The sequence below is a fragment of the Pelophylax lessonae genome (assembly GCF_965119305.1).
Source record: "Pelophylax lessonae genome assembly, chromosome: 6".
NCBI lineage: Eukaryota > Metazoa > Chordata > Amphibia > Anura > Ranidae > Pelophylax > Pelophylax lessonae.
This window is the reverse complement of record NC_138773.1, coordinates 208,547,398-208,564,090: the sequence shown is the minus strand read 5'-3', so window position 1 is coordinate 208,564,090 and position 16,693 is coordinate 208,547,398. Positions and strand designations below refer to the sequence as shown.

At 38.0% G+C, this 16,693-nt stretch overlaps 1 protein-coding gene across 1 annotated transcript in view; it reads left to right on the top strand.

Moving 5' to 3' along the window:
- LOC309558906 (UPF0524 protein C3orf70 homolog) overlaps positions 1-3,898 on the top strand; it is a 176,821-nt gene extending 172,923 nt beyond the window's left edge. Inside the window, exon 3 of the mRNA XM_082262002.1 lies at positions 2,392-3,898. Within this exon, the coding sequence (XP_082118128.1) occupies positions 2,392-2,972 (581 nt within the window). The 3' untranslated portion in view covers positions 2,973-3,898. The remainder of the gene's footprint in view (positions 1-2,391) is intronic.
- Positions 3,899-16,693: the final 12,795 nt, after the last annotated feature.

Below are 16,693 nucleotides of genomic sequence, written 5' to 3'. Positions count from 1 at the left end.
TGGACTAGAATGGTTCTGTTTAAGATATAGAGCAGATAACATTTGTGTAACAATAAGGGCATACAGACATTTGACACTTATAACACACTTAAATTGTATTTGGATATAGTGCTTGTATAAAATTTACTGGGCGGCTGAAATGCAGTTCACATATGAGAATGAATGGGACCTGTGACTTGCATGTGCATATCTGACACACCTGGAAGTGTTGTATAGCAAAGGTGAATATTTTACTTGCCTCCCATTTGAAAGGTAAGTATAAAACATGTTCTTTTACAGCAGGCTTCTGATTTTCTTTTAAATCTAAGGGACTAAGCTTCTAGCCAACTTCATCTTGCTTTCAACAACTTTTAAATTGTGCTGAATATAATTATTTTATCCCCTGCAGATTTTGTAAGTTTGCCCACTTACAAAGAAATGAGGGGTCTATAATTTTTTTCATAGGTGTATTTTAAATGATAGGGACAGAATATAAACTAAAAATCAAGAAAAAACACATGATACAAATGTGAGTAAAAGTGAGTAAAAATAAGTATTTGATCCCCAAGCAAACATGGCTTAGTACTTGGTGAAGAATCCCTTGTTGGCAAGCACAGAGGCAAGACCTTTCTTGTAGTTGGCTACCAGGTTTGCACACATCACAGGAGGGATTTTGGTCCACTTTTCTTTACAGATCTTCTCTAAATCCTTAAGGTTTCTTGGCTGTCGCTTGGTAACTCGAAGTTTCAGGTCCCTCCATGCATTTTTTTAAAGGATTAAGGTTTGGAGACTGCCTAGGCCACTCCATGACCTTTAATGTGCTTCTTCTCGAGCCTCTCCTTTGTTGCCTTGGCAGTATGTTTTGGGTCATTGTCATGCTGGAAGACCCATATACGACCCATCTTCAGTGAAGAAGGTTTTCATCCAAAATTTTACAAATCATGGCCCCTCCCATTGGCCCCTCAATGCGGCAAAGTCGGCCTGTACCTTTAGCAGAGAAACAGCCCCAAACATAATGCTTCCACCTCTGTGCTTGACTGTAGGGATGGTGTTCTTAGGGTCCTAATCAGCTTGTTTTTCTTCCTCTAAACACAGCGATTAGAGTTAATGCCAAAAAGCTCAATTTTGGTCTTCTCGGACCACATCGCTTTCTCCCAATCCTCCTCTGAATCATTTAGATGTTTATTGGCAAACTTCAGATTTGCCTGTGCATGTGCCTTCTTGAGTAGGGGGGGCGTTGTGGGCACTGCAGGATTTCAATCTATGGTGGCGTATTGTGTTACCAATGGTTTGTTTGGGGACTGTGGTCCCAACTGCTATGAGATCATTCACAAGCTCCTTCCGTGTAGTTCTGGGCTGATCCCTCACTTTTTTCATGATCATCCTTACCCCATGAGGTGAAATCTTGCATTGAGCTCCAGACCGAGGACGATTGGTGGTTATTTTGTATTTCTTCCATTTGCGAATAATCCCTTCAACAGTTATCTCCTCCTCACCAAGCTTCTTGCTGATGGTCTTGTAGCCCATTTCAGCCTTGTGCGGGTCTACAATCTTGTCCCAGATGTCTTTTGACAGTTCTTTGATCTTGCCCATGATGGTGAGGTTTGAATCGAAGAAAGAGATTCTGTGGACAGGTGTCCTTTATACACATAATAAGTTGTCGTTAGGAGCACTTTTTAAAATTGATAGGACTAATCTGTGTACCACATGAGCACATACTGTAGCCAGTCTGTGGGAGCCAAAATTATTGTTGGTTGGTAGGGAATCAAATACTTATTTTACTCACTGAACTGCAACTCCATTTATAACATTTGTATCATGTTTTTCCTGGATTTTTGGTTGATATTCTGTCTCTATCATTTCAAATACACCTATGATAACAATTATAGACCCTACATTTTTTTGTAAGTGGGCAAACTTACAAAATCTGCAGGGGATCAAATAAATATTTTTTGCCACTGTAGCTAAAGTGACGCCATACTCCCTTTGTCTAATTAAAACCCCCTTCTTAGCCTTCTGATAAGGGAAGACTCACTATTGCGATAACTCACTCAGTTCTGTAAAATGGCTTCTTTGACTATTGAATCAATGCCAAAAAGGCTTCTTTGACTAATGAATAAATGCCAATGTGAAAAGAAGTTTAGAGCTACACTTTGTAGCTAATGCAGAATGCAAGATGTTTATATAAACTGTTTAAGAATTACCTGATTAAAAAAATTAAAACAATGTTTTACATTTTATTTTTGTAGTAGCAATAGACCATAATAAAGAAAATAATATGCCCAAAACCACTATACATTCTCTTTACAGAAACTGTGAAGTATAAACATAAAGCATTACATAGTACGCAAACCATAGTACCATGCCATTTACTAACTGGCTCATGTTTTTTTTTTTTTTTTTTCATTTAAGGCAAATATGTATACCAACCTATGACTCCAGTGGAGCAGCTTCCAAGCACACAAATTCCAGTGGAGCCACAAGAACATACCGACACAATCCAGATCTCTGTCTCGCTGGCCGAGCAGTTCCTCAAGGTAGCTTCTTCCTTCCAGCCTCCATTCATTCCGGAATCTCCACGCTACTGTACAATTTCTGACCTCTTCCTGGATAATTATCAGGTAAAATGTATCAATGGAAAGATGTGCTATGTGCAGCGCCAACAGCCACTGCCACCACCACCTCCTGCACAGCCATGTGTCAGGTCAAGGCCTGAAAGAGTGTTTCTGCAGGAAGTTTACACACCAAAAGACACCACGGAGGGACCAAAAATAGATCATTGCTCTTCTCCTTCCAACTCTGAGGACTCTGGGATCAATGCAGTAGGAGTCCCCTACTTAGAGTCATGTGATGAGGACACAGAAGAAGGGGCAGAACTCAGTTCAGAAGAGGACTGCAGCCCAGATGGTTGCTGGGGTCAGGAGCCTTCGCCATTGGTGTCTCCTTCGAAGACTGATCTGGAGATCATAGAAACTATAGAGACCACAGTCTAAGACGTGTATGGAAGGATGTCACAGGTCAACTGTTAAGCACATATAGGCAGTGGATAGCTGCCAAGGGACAGAGCAATACAGTCATATTGCACATTTACCTACAAATATCGTCAAGTCTCCAAGAATGTGTAATCAGTTTATGGGTCAGCTATCCATTGTACCCTGGGTAATTGAAAGTTTTTTATGGGCTAGAGCCAGTCAGCAGTCTTTAAATCTGTTGCATAAGAATCAAGTTTTATATTCATTAAGGCATATTCCATTGTGTGTATCCAGTTTCCAATCTGGTTTGCGTGTTCAGAAGATGCAGTCTAACAGATTTATTAAACAGTGATTAGACAACTCTCCATATATCATGAGATTCCTATAAAGGTATAGGCTGTTTATGGGTAACTTCTACAGAGAAGCTAAAGAATCATTCACAATATGTAACCAACAGAACCATCATAATATGTATATGTGCTGGTCACAACATGGGGCCTTTTTAAAGAATATGCTGCAATGAATATAAAAACAGTAATGTATAGCATTGTTGAGTTACTCAGCTGTCTGGTGAGCTTCGTTTGATGGAAGCATCACTGTTACTATTTAATGTCTCACATTCCTCAACTATCGGTCAGGAGAAAAATGTAAAACGTATTAACAACTGTATGATCCAATACTCAGTATTTCTACTCGGAGGCCTAGAAGGCATAGCGATGTACATACAGAACATGTCACTAGATGTTCACAAAAACTTTGGTTAAATCTCAAGTTTAAAGCATTAGTGAGCCTATCGTATTTGTATTCTCCTCAATACGCCTTACTTGAAGCCTGTGCTGTGGTACCTCCTTGTTTTCTTTGTTGCCATAAGCATGTTGCCTATCATCAAAAGGCTCATAGCTCCTTGAGAACCTACCTGATTTTCATTGATGAGAAAATGATGCTGCTATCAGTGTTGGGGTAGTTACTCAAAAAATGTAACTAGTTACTAGTTACTTCTGTAAAGTGTAATGAGATTACTTTACTAGTTACTGCATTTTAAAAGTAAATTCACTACTTATCACTTTACTTTCCTCTTTCTTAATTGACCGTGTGAAGAAGATACATGACACTCTTTCTGCATAGAGTTTATTGTATAAACACAGGCTTTGGGAAACATGAGAACAAAACCTGAAAAAACAGAATAAAACATAAAGTGCAACAAAAAGTTATAAACTTCATCCCTCTCTATTCTTCAAAATAACGATTGTATTGCATGGCTTGGGTAACGCAGGAAAGCGCGTTCCTATAGCCTAGTAAAGTAGTGTAGTTACCTCCTATAGCCTAGTAAAGTAGTGTAGTTACCAATATTAGTATTGTAACTAGTTACTTTACTTCGTTACCAAAAAAAGTAATGTAGTTATTGTAATCAGTTACTTTGTAACTAGTTACCCCCAACACTGGCTGCTATATGTATCGCTCTGACTCAATGAACTTCTGGTGCTTTGGTCAGATCTTTAGGAGACATTTATAGTAACGTAGTGTGGGTTCAGGATGCTATCAGAAACCACATTATCACTCTTACCCGTATTGTTACTCCAGTGATAGTTTACTTTGTAATTTATTTTAACACAATGTTCATGCTAAAATGCCCTTTTGCTGCTATTACTGTTTGTGGTGCTGAAAAAATGCTTTTAACAAAGCAAAGGGGCATATCCTCACTAAGCCCTCACTAAATGTTGCCCTCCAAAAACAAAAGATAGGGTAAACATAATGGAATCCGACCTAAGTGAGATACTAGGAAAACCAATTTTATTATTTTGGGCATATGGCCATAGTATATTTAATGCAGTGACCTTGTACAGCAGTATATACCTTATTAGCGTACTTGGATTCAATTGTACAATATATAGCTTGCCTCCTCAGTCATGAAATTGCTACATTTTTAAATCAATATGTTGGCTGTTTAAATCAGCTTCTAGCCTATGATAAAAAGAACTTGACTACATTTATTTATCCTGATAACACCCCTTTCGATAACCCACTTCAAACTGAATTGTTTGACATCTCAATGATGTCTGGATAAATAGACTTGACACCTGCTCTCTCTCTCTATCTCTCTTCTTCCTTATTCTGCAATTACTGAATGGATGAGCGCAAGCAGAGTCAATTATGATGCAGTTAGGTTATACTGACCTTTAAGGCAGCTCATCTTCAAAGGCAAATAGCAAACCATAGGTGGTCGCATCATAATTTAGTGAGGAGTACATGGAATTAAACCTTTCGAATACCTTGTATGAGCTTTGGATGGCTACACATTCTCTTCATTTATTACTGACTATAGTGCAGAATGCCCGCAGTGCTAGTATTAATATTTAACAGTATTAGTAAGTCTTAAAAAAAAATGTTTGTTTTGAAGTTCAGGTGAAATAACAGTGGGTGATGCTGTCCCTTACTGATATGGATTTTTGCTGATTTTTGGAATTAGTTTTAGTACATATTTTAATGGGGTCGTGTTACTGTGAATTTGGCACACTGTTAGCAGTACGGTGTGACATGAAATGTATTTTACCAATCATCTGTCTTTTAGCCAATATTATATTAGCAAAAATGTCCAAGTAGTTAAGATGTCTGTTTATTAATTTCTTAGATAACAGCAAATTAAAAGGTCCAAGATTTGGGGGTACAGGCCTTTACCTGCTGTACATTACCATTATGATAATGTTACCACAATTTTGGCTTTTTTTGCACTTTGACTTCCAGAAATTGGGGTCTATAACAACATTGCTTCCTTCGACATAAACGTGTATTAAAAGACACAAACAGACAAACTAAAGAGGAAGCTGGTATAGGTGATGCCCAAAAACAAGAATAACTAATAAGCGGGCAATAGGGAATGTCCATACAGTCCAACGATGGATATGAGTCTTTAAATTCCCACAATTGCTTGTCTCAGTGGCTGCCAGCTCTAAAAAGAGCTAGAAGGAAACTCTGGGGAAACTAAATGGAGAGAGGAACAGTGCCATCTAAGTGCAGCAGTAAAAACAACTTTGCTCTCACAGAATTAGGCAACTTAAAGAATAGTAGGTAGAAAGCACATTGTATGCATGCACACCCATTCTTGAGGAAAGCAGAGGATTACTATACATGCAATGTGCTTTCTACCTACTATTCTGCGAGTTGCCTACTTTTGTGAGAATACAGTTGTTTTTACTGCTGCACTTAGATGGCGCTGCTTCTCTCTCCCTATTTAGACATAAAAGGGATCTACCCAATCTGGGCACATTGACAAGTTTGCAGGATAGAAAGTAGCCTGTACTGACATCAAACCCATAGGAAAAAATAATTTTGGAAATTACGCTACTGTTGGTTGGAGCTTACATAGGGCGAAGAACCCACCCCACCTCTTGGTAGCAGCCCGTGTCCCTGGAAATCTGCTGTGTGAGAAGCAGAAGAGAAAGTTACAATAGGTTCTCTACCATACTCAGAAATAACATGTTTTTTTCAGGACCCCACTTAGCAGAAGGGTAGTGGGCAAACCCGGCAAGTACGAACATGCTTTCATATCTGCTATCCAGATAACTTGTTACTTTGGCACAAAGCTCATGTTTGCTCTATAGTAAACGTGAGCATCAGCAGAGCTCATCATCATCATTTATTTAAAGCTATCCATAGACATTAGATGGCTGTCAGGTATACCTGTGTGTTGGAATTGCCAAATAATCTTTGTTTTTACTGTTTCGCCCATAGACATGCCTCCTTGTATCTTTTGAACCAGCATATTGTTTTTGCATTCAATAGACCTGATGTTGGGGTACAGTAATCGTTTGGGATAAAAATAAATTGAATTAAAAACACTTATTTTCCTAAAATCTGTTGCCTAGGGGTGTCAGCTGAGGTCCAGGGTGTTATAGGCATCCCAATAATCATTTAATTAATCACTAATTTAATTCTAATAAAATCTGCATTATTTGGTAACAATTTGGTTTGAGCAAATCTGTCAAGGCTCAATTCACCAGGTTCACAGAATTAAATCAAAACTAAAATTTTGAAAACGCAAACTTAGCAGTCAATCCCACTGAAGTCTATGGGAGGCGAATCTTGTTAGTGAGTTCTGGCCATTTTTAGGGCTAATAGGCAAACCACTGTCAAAAAATGCACAGGGAAGGAGGGTTCTGCTTAGGGGGAAATTAACCAATGCAAAACATTTTAATTAGAAAGATACTATACCTAGGGATAGAGTATTTTCAATGAGGCTTCAAGGGAAATACACATATCCTTTAACCACTTGAAGACCAGACCTTTTCTGGAATTTTATGTTTGTAAGTTTAAAATTTTCCTATAAAATTCTTAGAACCCCCAAACATTTTTTTTAGCACACACTCTAGAGAATAAATTTATGTATGTTTTCGCTTTTGCGTATGAGCACAGAGGGATAGGGAGTTTTAAATGTTATTTCCTTGATTTTACTTTTTATTTTTACACTGTCCATTTGTTTTATTTTTTCCTATTAGAAGGAATGTAAAAATCCCTTGTAATAGAAAAAAGGATGGCAGACGTCATTGTAGTCCTCCAAGGGCATGGAGACAAGTGGCGGCCATCCATGCCTCACTCGACTACCTGGCGCATTGGTTCGATCGTTCTTGGACTTTACCGATCCCTTAGGTAAGCCCGGGAATGGCCAAAAAGCCGTGGGGGGGGGGGGGGGGGCAGCTTTCCCGCTGCTTTTAAAAGTGATCCGGCAGCAAATCTGCCCACGGGACCAGTTTTATGTGACACAGAACCAGCTATTGTAAAAAATAATACCTAGGTTACGTCAGAGTAATGACGTATTACTATGGGCCGGTCGGCAAGTGGGTTGCCCTAAAGCAGTATATTGGGTTATAGACCAGTACAAAATTCACAGACCCTCTTAGCAAAATAAATAACTAGTAATGCATAGTTGGCTGTGGACAGTACCCTAATACCTGAAACTGAGTCATTTAATTTTCAAAAAAATAACTTTTTTTTTTTTTTCAAATTATATTGGCATTAGTGATACATGCTTTTTCATCAACTAGTGATTGCCAGATAGAAATTGGCCTGTAGTTCCTTAAAGCTTTTCCTGTTCTTACTGATGCAAAACTGTCCCACCACCGGACAATTTCTATTAAACTCTCATTAAGATTTAGGAGATGTTAGATGATAGATACAGCAGTGTAAAATTACAGGCAGTAGTAAAATACCACATCATGTCTACTAGATGAAACTGGGTAGCATTGAAAATACCTCTTTGTAACAATGGAAATACATGTATTTACTAATTCCCTAAAGCCATCTGTAAAATTGTTACATTGTACTCCTGGTGCAAAGCCAAATGTATTTCATATACTCCTTAGCTCCATCAAGTGATCATATTATGGTATTTAACTACTGCCTATAATAAAAGAACAATTGTTCAGAAGAAAAAACATGAGAACACAGGCTTACCATAAGAATTAATATACTGCAGAGGATACAGCAGTTTAAAATAGGTCTGAGGTTAAAATGTACTAGAAACAAAAAACACTTGCAAGTTTTACTTTTTTTGCAAAAAGAATAAGGAGATTCATGATGAAGCGGCGCCATATTGTGTCCAATAACAAGACAATTTCAATAGGCAAGGCTCAAATTTACTATAGATAAACAGCACAGGTAGATGTTATACTACAAAAATTAAGAGACATCAGAGGACTTAACTTTGTAAACTTGGTCACCAGCAGGACAGACTTATTCAGGGATAATAGGTTTAACCAGTGTTTGCCTACCTTCTATTTTTCCCTGTAGGAATAGAGGCTGCAGTTAATGTGACCAATATAATTTGAGGTAGATTGGGCGCACACTGTTCTTGGATTTTTTTTTTTTTTCTTAAAAGGAAGGAGCTGCGTACTGCAAGCAAAAGGCAGCTACAGCATCATATGATACAGGAACAAGAGAATGCTGCTCTTTGATCACCCCAAACTTAAAATGTCCCTATAAACATAAAGCCTAACCTAAGCACCTACAGCTAAAAAACATTTGCTATGGACAGGACAGAAACTAAGAGTGGCCATTGACCTCAAATCAACCATAAAATATAATTAAAGACAAATAAATTGATCCAATAATAGTGACAAAAGAAAGAGAAAAAGAAGCAAAGGGGCTGATTGCCCTAAGAGCTAGTGATCTCTCCCTATGGCATTACCCTACAGCAGCTTCCAAAACATTGACACAATGGCTGCTCTGTATTTCCTCCTTGTAAGGGGTTGGCTAATTCAAAGGACTGTAGTTCAAAGACCATGTATAATTTGGTTTAAAAAAAATCCCAAGTGAATCTGCACATAAATTCGTCAGGGCTCAGAACCCAAAGGATTCACCTCAAACACATTGCAGTGACAAACCTGAACCTCACCCCTAGTAACTTTCATTTAGGGTCCATATACCCCAATATCTGCTTAAAAATGTGTGATTATTACCATTTGTTGGTGTTTTTGTTTTTTTTTTGTTTTTTTAAGGTTTGATAAAGGAGTTTTTTCATTATTTTTATTATGCATCATTAGTACTTCTTAGATTGCAAACTGAACCCAAAAAAAGTTGTTTAGATAGATTCAATACTGGTATTGTGTAAGGTGCCTTGCTAATCAGGGGCCCTTTAACATCCTACCTAAAGGTATCATAACAATCATATGCTTTTTATTTCAAAAAGTCAAATGCTTACACGTTTTTTGTGCCATTATTAATGTTGTAAGGCAGTGGTATTAGTAATCTGCATTTTTTTTTTTTTTAAACCACAAGTAGATCTTGGTCATATAGGTATGGCACTACTTTGCTTCCAAAAAAAGCATCAATTTTCATTTCTTTGAGCACAGTGACATAAAGTGTTCATACAATGGAGGTAAATATATTGCTTTAGCAAAGCTATAGATTAATATGGTATATATACTGTGACGAGACCCTTGCTCGCTCTGTCCGCTCTCCCGACACTCCTCTGTTTCTAGTAAGTCAGCTTGCAGATCACAACGTCTGATGGTTCGGTCAACAAAGGATCCGGGATCCGAACTACAGCTATGTGCCATCCGGAATCCATTAGAACAAACACCAAGCAAGCTGTATGTAAGTTCAAACAGGAAGACAATTTATTGGAAGAACACAGCACACTTTTATACAGAATTTGGAACATCCTGCCCCCAACAACCGCTTTCCTATTGGTCAATTGTAAAGTACCTGCAGTTCCCATTCTGGTCCTCTCCAGACATGCAAATGAGGGCTCGAAAATTAGTCAGTAGTGATTGGTCAGATAGCTTGACCAGGAAATGCAAATGAGGACTTGAAAATGAGTCAACAGGGATTGGTCAGATAGCTTTGACCAATGCAAGGAGACAGAAGCCCCAGGGGGCAATCAATGTACACAATAGTCAGACACAGAACAATGGTTCCCTAACGAGCCCTCAATACACATTACTCTGTGTCAATACCTCCCTTAGCAGACAACAGGTGCGGTCATTAGCACACCTGACAATAGTTGAATGGGGAGCCACCTTAGACAGTCCGGCTCCTCAGAACTTCCTGGGATGACCATATTAGGAGTGGACTTCCTGCTCAGAAACCTCATGGCAAAGGGAACAATTGACCTTGCTGACAAATATGAAGCAATTCAACCCCTCACCCATCTGTCCTTAAATTCCAGTGATGGTGAACACCATCACATATACTATGAATATTTTTAGTAACATTGAAAAACAGGTTAGATGGTAAGGTGTCAGTGAATCCTCCAAGACATACAGATAGCCCCCTTTTTGTCTTGTGTGACACCCATGTCAAAGATTGGTATTCCAAACTGACTGAGCCTGTTATCAACATCCCAGGTAACGTAGAGAATATACTATGTATGAGTAAGCAGTACCCAATAAGTAAAGCTGGGCACATGCAGCAAGTCCCTGACATTTACCAACTTTGTGAAGACTGTCCACATGATCTGACAGCTTGTTTACTGTCCAAATAACTCCAATCCTACCTTGAATGCTCTACAACTAAAGGAACTTTTAGAAGTCAAACTTCCTGGTGTAAATTGTTTAAGCATATGGTAGAAGCCTACTTCCAGCTGCCCTCTGTTCTTCCTAAGAAAACCATTTTCCTGTCCATCACATCCATTTCCCATGTTTAACATGGCTGTCCTCATCTGATGTTGTGTAATCAATGAATTATTTTATTCTAAACAGTAAGGCAAACTATAGATAATGCGATTTTCTTTCCTTCCACCATGGGTGGAAGGTAAGAAAAGTGCTGTAATCCCTCCTGCAGCAATATTCTGTTTTGCGGACAGGGACTCTTCCTTACGGCAGTACACAATGATTAGTGTTGGTGGCTATAGCCGGCGGCACTAACCATTCAAGAAAAACCCAACAGGCTGGTTGTACACAGGTCAATTGTTAGATCGTCTTGTGTACAACAAGGGTGCCTATACATGGATCAAAATTTGTCTAGTCTCTGCTGAACTGGCCAAATTTCGATCCATGTATGGCCAGCTTTTGGAAGGCAGCTCATCTATTTAGGGCAAAAATCTAAAAAAAAAAAAAAAAATGTAATTTAATATAAATCCAAGCATTTTATTATTTGAGCAAACAGTCTCCTTCTCCTCCTTTGTGTCTTTTCTAATCGCTGGTTGCAGCTGGTAACACTTTCTGCAACAAGTTTTCCCTGTGGACAGCCTTAAGCTGGTTAGAGAAATACTTTCCTGTATACTTTCAAAGTCAGTACAGCAGGTTTATCTCAGCGGGCTCCAAGAAATAATTATGCCAGTGTGGACTTATTTTTCATAGCATCTCCTTTTACTGGCTGAAGGTTAAACCGTGCTGTGTTTTCCGCCTCTGAAAAGCTCAGTGTGGGAGCTGCGGATGTAAGGAATGATTCCTGTACTCAGCATACTTTGTCTTGAAGATTGTTTTCAACGTGTGTGCCATTCTATTTTTGGCTGGATGTAGAGAGAAAATTATGGAAAGTGTTTCTGCCCATTGTGACAGTTTTTGGTAGCCATTTAGGAAATGTTAGGTGATTTTTTTTGCCATTAGAGGAGACAGATTTGGGAAAGACTAGAGCAACCAGTAACTGCAGAAAGAAAGACATCAATATTTATGCTGGCATTTACGGACTTATCATTTATATCTTGTTATAAAAAAAGGGGTGGGACTAATAATAGGAATGAAGCCTTAGAGTCCTCTGACCACTAGGTACTTTAATGAAGCCCAACACTTTTAACCAGCTTGCTACATCTAAGTTTGCCTTCTTGTTGAAACAAATCCTCAACAAAGTATTTTCTACTAGACATTCAAGACCAGTAGGGTGTTTCAAAAATCATAACTTTTTGAAAGTTATCCTTTGTATAGGCATTCCAAGGAGTAAACATAACAGTACTTCTGTAACAAACAAGGTCAATGTTTGGCCATCTTGTCAAAAATATCACAATAGAGCATCCTTAAAGGTATTTTTGGAAGTTTCCCCGATCGATAAGGGTTCCATTGAAAGCTTTTAAAAAGAGTGAAAGGTAGATTACCCAAGAAGTTTCTCCAGTAAAATCATTGGGTTACTCATTCAGACCTGGAAATTTAGGAAATGCACAAGCATGTGAGAGAAGGACTTAAACACTTCTTTGTTAAAGAGTCCATAAGTGCAGTCACTATTACATTTAAAGGAGAACAGCCAAACATCTATACTCATGGTGCACCTGTGCCCCACTGACTCTAAGACTGAGAACTGAGCAATCACATGACTGCTGATCGGTCAGTTCTCAACGTTACTTGATCAAAAAGTTGTGAATGTCAGTCAATGCTCTGCCGTTCCAGCACTCACTGGAGTGCCGGGCTGGAGAGGGGGCAGGCACAGCAGGTATCAGCTCTTAGCCGTGTTGGGTTGATCACTGTAATATGGTCAGGATCATTCCAGAGGCTGTAGCTGCTCTGTGACGTCAGCTGATTCTGGGTCACAGGAGAGCGTGGGTGCACTCCTGTGACCCAGAAGAGAAGTATGGCCAAAAAAGCTTTGCCTCTACTTCTCTTTTAAGGAAAGTACATATTCATTTCTATGGTGTTTGACCTAAAATCTAGATGGGTAAATGCATCATGTTCTCAGGTGCTTTTCTGTTGTATCTGAGATCAATTTGAGATGCTTCTAAATTCCATCTGACCATATGACCAATATTTGACCTCCTCCTAACCTACATTTTACCATCTTCTGGGCCACATCACACTATTTCCATTAACTTGTTTGGTGAGGAAAGCAATTGTCAAAAAGAAATTGCCATAAATGATCTATGATCTCCCCAACTGTTTTAGGAGACGTTATGAAACTGCTGACATTTTTTAAAGCTTGGTGGTGATGCGCTATAGCCAATATATATTGCGTTAATGTGAATCTCTTACTCAAAGATATTCTGGGAAGAGCCAAAATTTTGTTTGCTAGACCCATCGCAATTAACTAAGAATAAAAATGACTCAAAAATGGTAACCAGATTTTGTTAGGTGTGAGACTCCTTATCTAGTGGATGGAGGTCTAATTTACATATAAAATGTAACAGAAGAGCGTCAATTGCGTCTATTAATTTTTTTACAATATTATGACTGTAAAACTTAACTCTGGGCCAAAAATTTGGTTAGCAGGGGGATGGGGGAGCACTACAGGTGACAGGGATGGAATGGGATAAAGGAATCGTGTTTGTTTTTTGATCAATTCAAAATCCTATGAATTGCTGTTGTCAAAACTTAAAATAAATTTGCTTAATACACAAAAAGAATTTGGCTTACTCTAGCTACTTCACAAGAGCAGCTGAAGTATTTTCTACAAGTAACCTGTGTCCTTATGATGTAAAAACCGGAGTCTATAGACATAGCAGACTTTGCAAATTTTCCCAGTAGCCCAGAAGGTTCAGTGCTCTATTGTTTGCTGTATAATGACTTTCCAAAATGGCAGAAGCATTTGTCAAATCATTTTGGATTAAGTGTTTATACAGTTCAATCTTTTTTTTTTTTTTTTTTTTTAATTAATATGCTACAGTGTTAGTTATGGATTTAGAATGACACTTGTTGAAGTTGTATGAATGCTTTCAAATCATGTTGAGCTATTGCCAATAGGTCTAACACTATATAGTTTTCCTTTTTTTTTTTTTTTTTTTTTTTTTTTTTAGTTTAATTGGAGAAACCAAATGTCTGTTTGGGAATTACATTTCTATTAACACAAGCTGCATTTTGGTTCTCTTGCATTATTATTCTAGTGAAGCCTCATTGCAGCTGTATTTGAAAAATTATGCTAGGTTCACTTTAAACTAACATTAGACTTGTTTTCATGAGGTGTGAGAATATTTAAATGAATTGTGGGTTGAGAAGAAACTGCATTAATAAGCAAAGCTGTCAATTGAGTCTTTTTATAACTAATTTTCACATTATACTTGTTGGAAATATTATAATGTATTTACACATTCAAAAACACCCCCTCACAGCCTTAGAAGCAGATTGAATATATGAAACACCTTGTTCAGTACAATTGCAGCATATTTGCACAGTTCCAAAAATGTGGTTAGCAACAAATGAACCCTTCAATTACCAAAGAGGATTTCAACTCCCATCTTACAGGAAATAAGTTAACCTCTCTCTAATGACACCTTTCATTTTATTTTATAAATTAGTACTAACGAAACAATTTGAAGCACAATGTAAGCAAAGTTAAAGCACATAACTTGTATTTATCTAGCCAAGAAAATTGTGTGTACATTTTATCAAGTGTAATAAAATTTGCCGTTTTTCCTTTGTGTCTAGCATCCTTTCTGCTTTCTTGTCTAAAATTTATACAAAACAATTTATTGATTTCAGATTTTGCATGATTGAAAATTGTTTTTTTTTTTTTTTTTAAACAATTGAATGAGATTAGAATTTTACCCTGGAATATACTGTATAGCATTTGTTTTGCCAGTCATGTTCCTAAATATGCATATGTATACTTGGCAGTTTTTCCCTGGATAAAGTTTACTCATAGATGTATTTACCTAAGCTCCAACCATTTTGATCTGCCTCCACTGCTTTTAGGAACCCATGACCATTACCCACTATGTGTGGTTTCATTATCCTACCTGGATTTTACAGTGGAATTCCACCCACAGACATCCATACAAATTCAAAATGTTGTCGTAAAGGAAAGCAACTTTGTTGTTTATCTGCCCCTCCTCTCCCCTTGGTCATTTACAGAATGCCTTCTATACGGTGAATGGTTCACAGAATACAAGGCGTTCTGTGAATGCACAAGGGGAGAGGAGGATGGGTAGATAAACAACATGATCGCTTCCCTGTATGGGAGCCATAGTTCTTAAAGCCTGAAACACAATGGTGGCTGTGGTATCCAATGTATACAAAAGCACTTTTTTTTCCGTTTAAGTATCTATGGGCAAAATGTAAAATCAAATCTTAATTTCCACATTGTATTTCAAATATTTCTAGCCTGCTCTTATTACTCTACATGATCTTGAAATTTGTAAACTTATTTTGTGAAGAATCCTACACATTTACATTCTTGAATTATGTGGCATGAATTTACTATGCCCTGTGAGTAAGTCAGGGGCAGCTGACAATTTTTGTGGGAGGGTGTTGTGCTGATGTTAGGAATATAGGTAGGGAAGCTAATGCTTAATTTTGTAGTGTGCCACCTTTTCCCCTTTGTATAGAAAAAAGAAGTCCCCCCATCATATTAGAAGCCCCACATCAGAGGTCCCTCTTTCACTTTGGAAGTGCCCCATCATGTCAGAGGTCCCGTATCACATAAAAAATCTCCCATTGCATTAGCCCCCCCCCCCCCATCAAATCAGGGGTGCCCTGCCAAATCAGTGCCCCCATCACTTAAGGATGCTTTCTTTTGCACACCTTTACACCTTTGCACAAGGAAGGGAAAACGGCTAATTGGGCCCAATTTGGAAATTTTCACTTAGGGGTGTACTCACTTTTGTTGCCAGCGATTTAGACATTAATGGCTGTGTGTTGAGTTTTTTTTGAGGGGACAGTAAATTTACACTGTTATACAAGTTGTACACTCACTACTTTAAATTGTAGCAAAGTGTAATTTCTTCAGTGTTGTCACATAAAAAGATATAATAAAATACTTACAAAAATGGGAGGGGTGTACTCACTATTGTGAGATACTGTATATAGTATGTTTGTATTAACAAATTATATAATTCATGGCCCTAGAACTACTGCAATGTTAGTTGTCAGCCGCTACTATCTAAATTCCCCACCTACTTTTTTTTTTTTTGCTTTGCTTATCTACAGTATACAATCTTGTAATATTTTACATATATTGATTTACCTGATTGGGTAGATAACATCAGCCTCAACCAAAAACATTTACTGAAAAAACTGCATTCTCTTTGAATGAGTTAATCTTTGAAGGAAGATTCAAGAAACATTGATATTGACAGGCAATTATGCCTGGAAAAATAAAAATGCAGCTGTCATCCTGGAACCCTTGGATGCCAAGTATCCTAGACTAGCATTCTGATCTAGTAGAGGAAATAAGATATATTAAATATTGCTCTTGTTCACACAGATCCAATGTACAGATTATTCTTCAATTCATATCTTCTGATTGGAGACTTGTTCTGCAGACATTATGGGATATACAACTGTAGATATTAACTACATGGCCATCTTTTATTTACCTGTCCAGTTAGAGAGATTATCTGGTCCTTAATGCCACCAGTAAACATGACGTATGTTACCTGTGGGCACGTG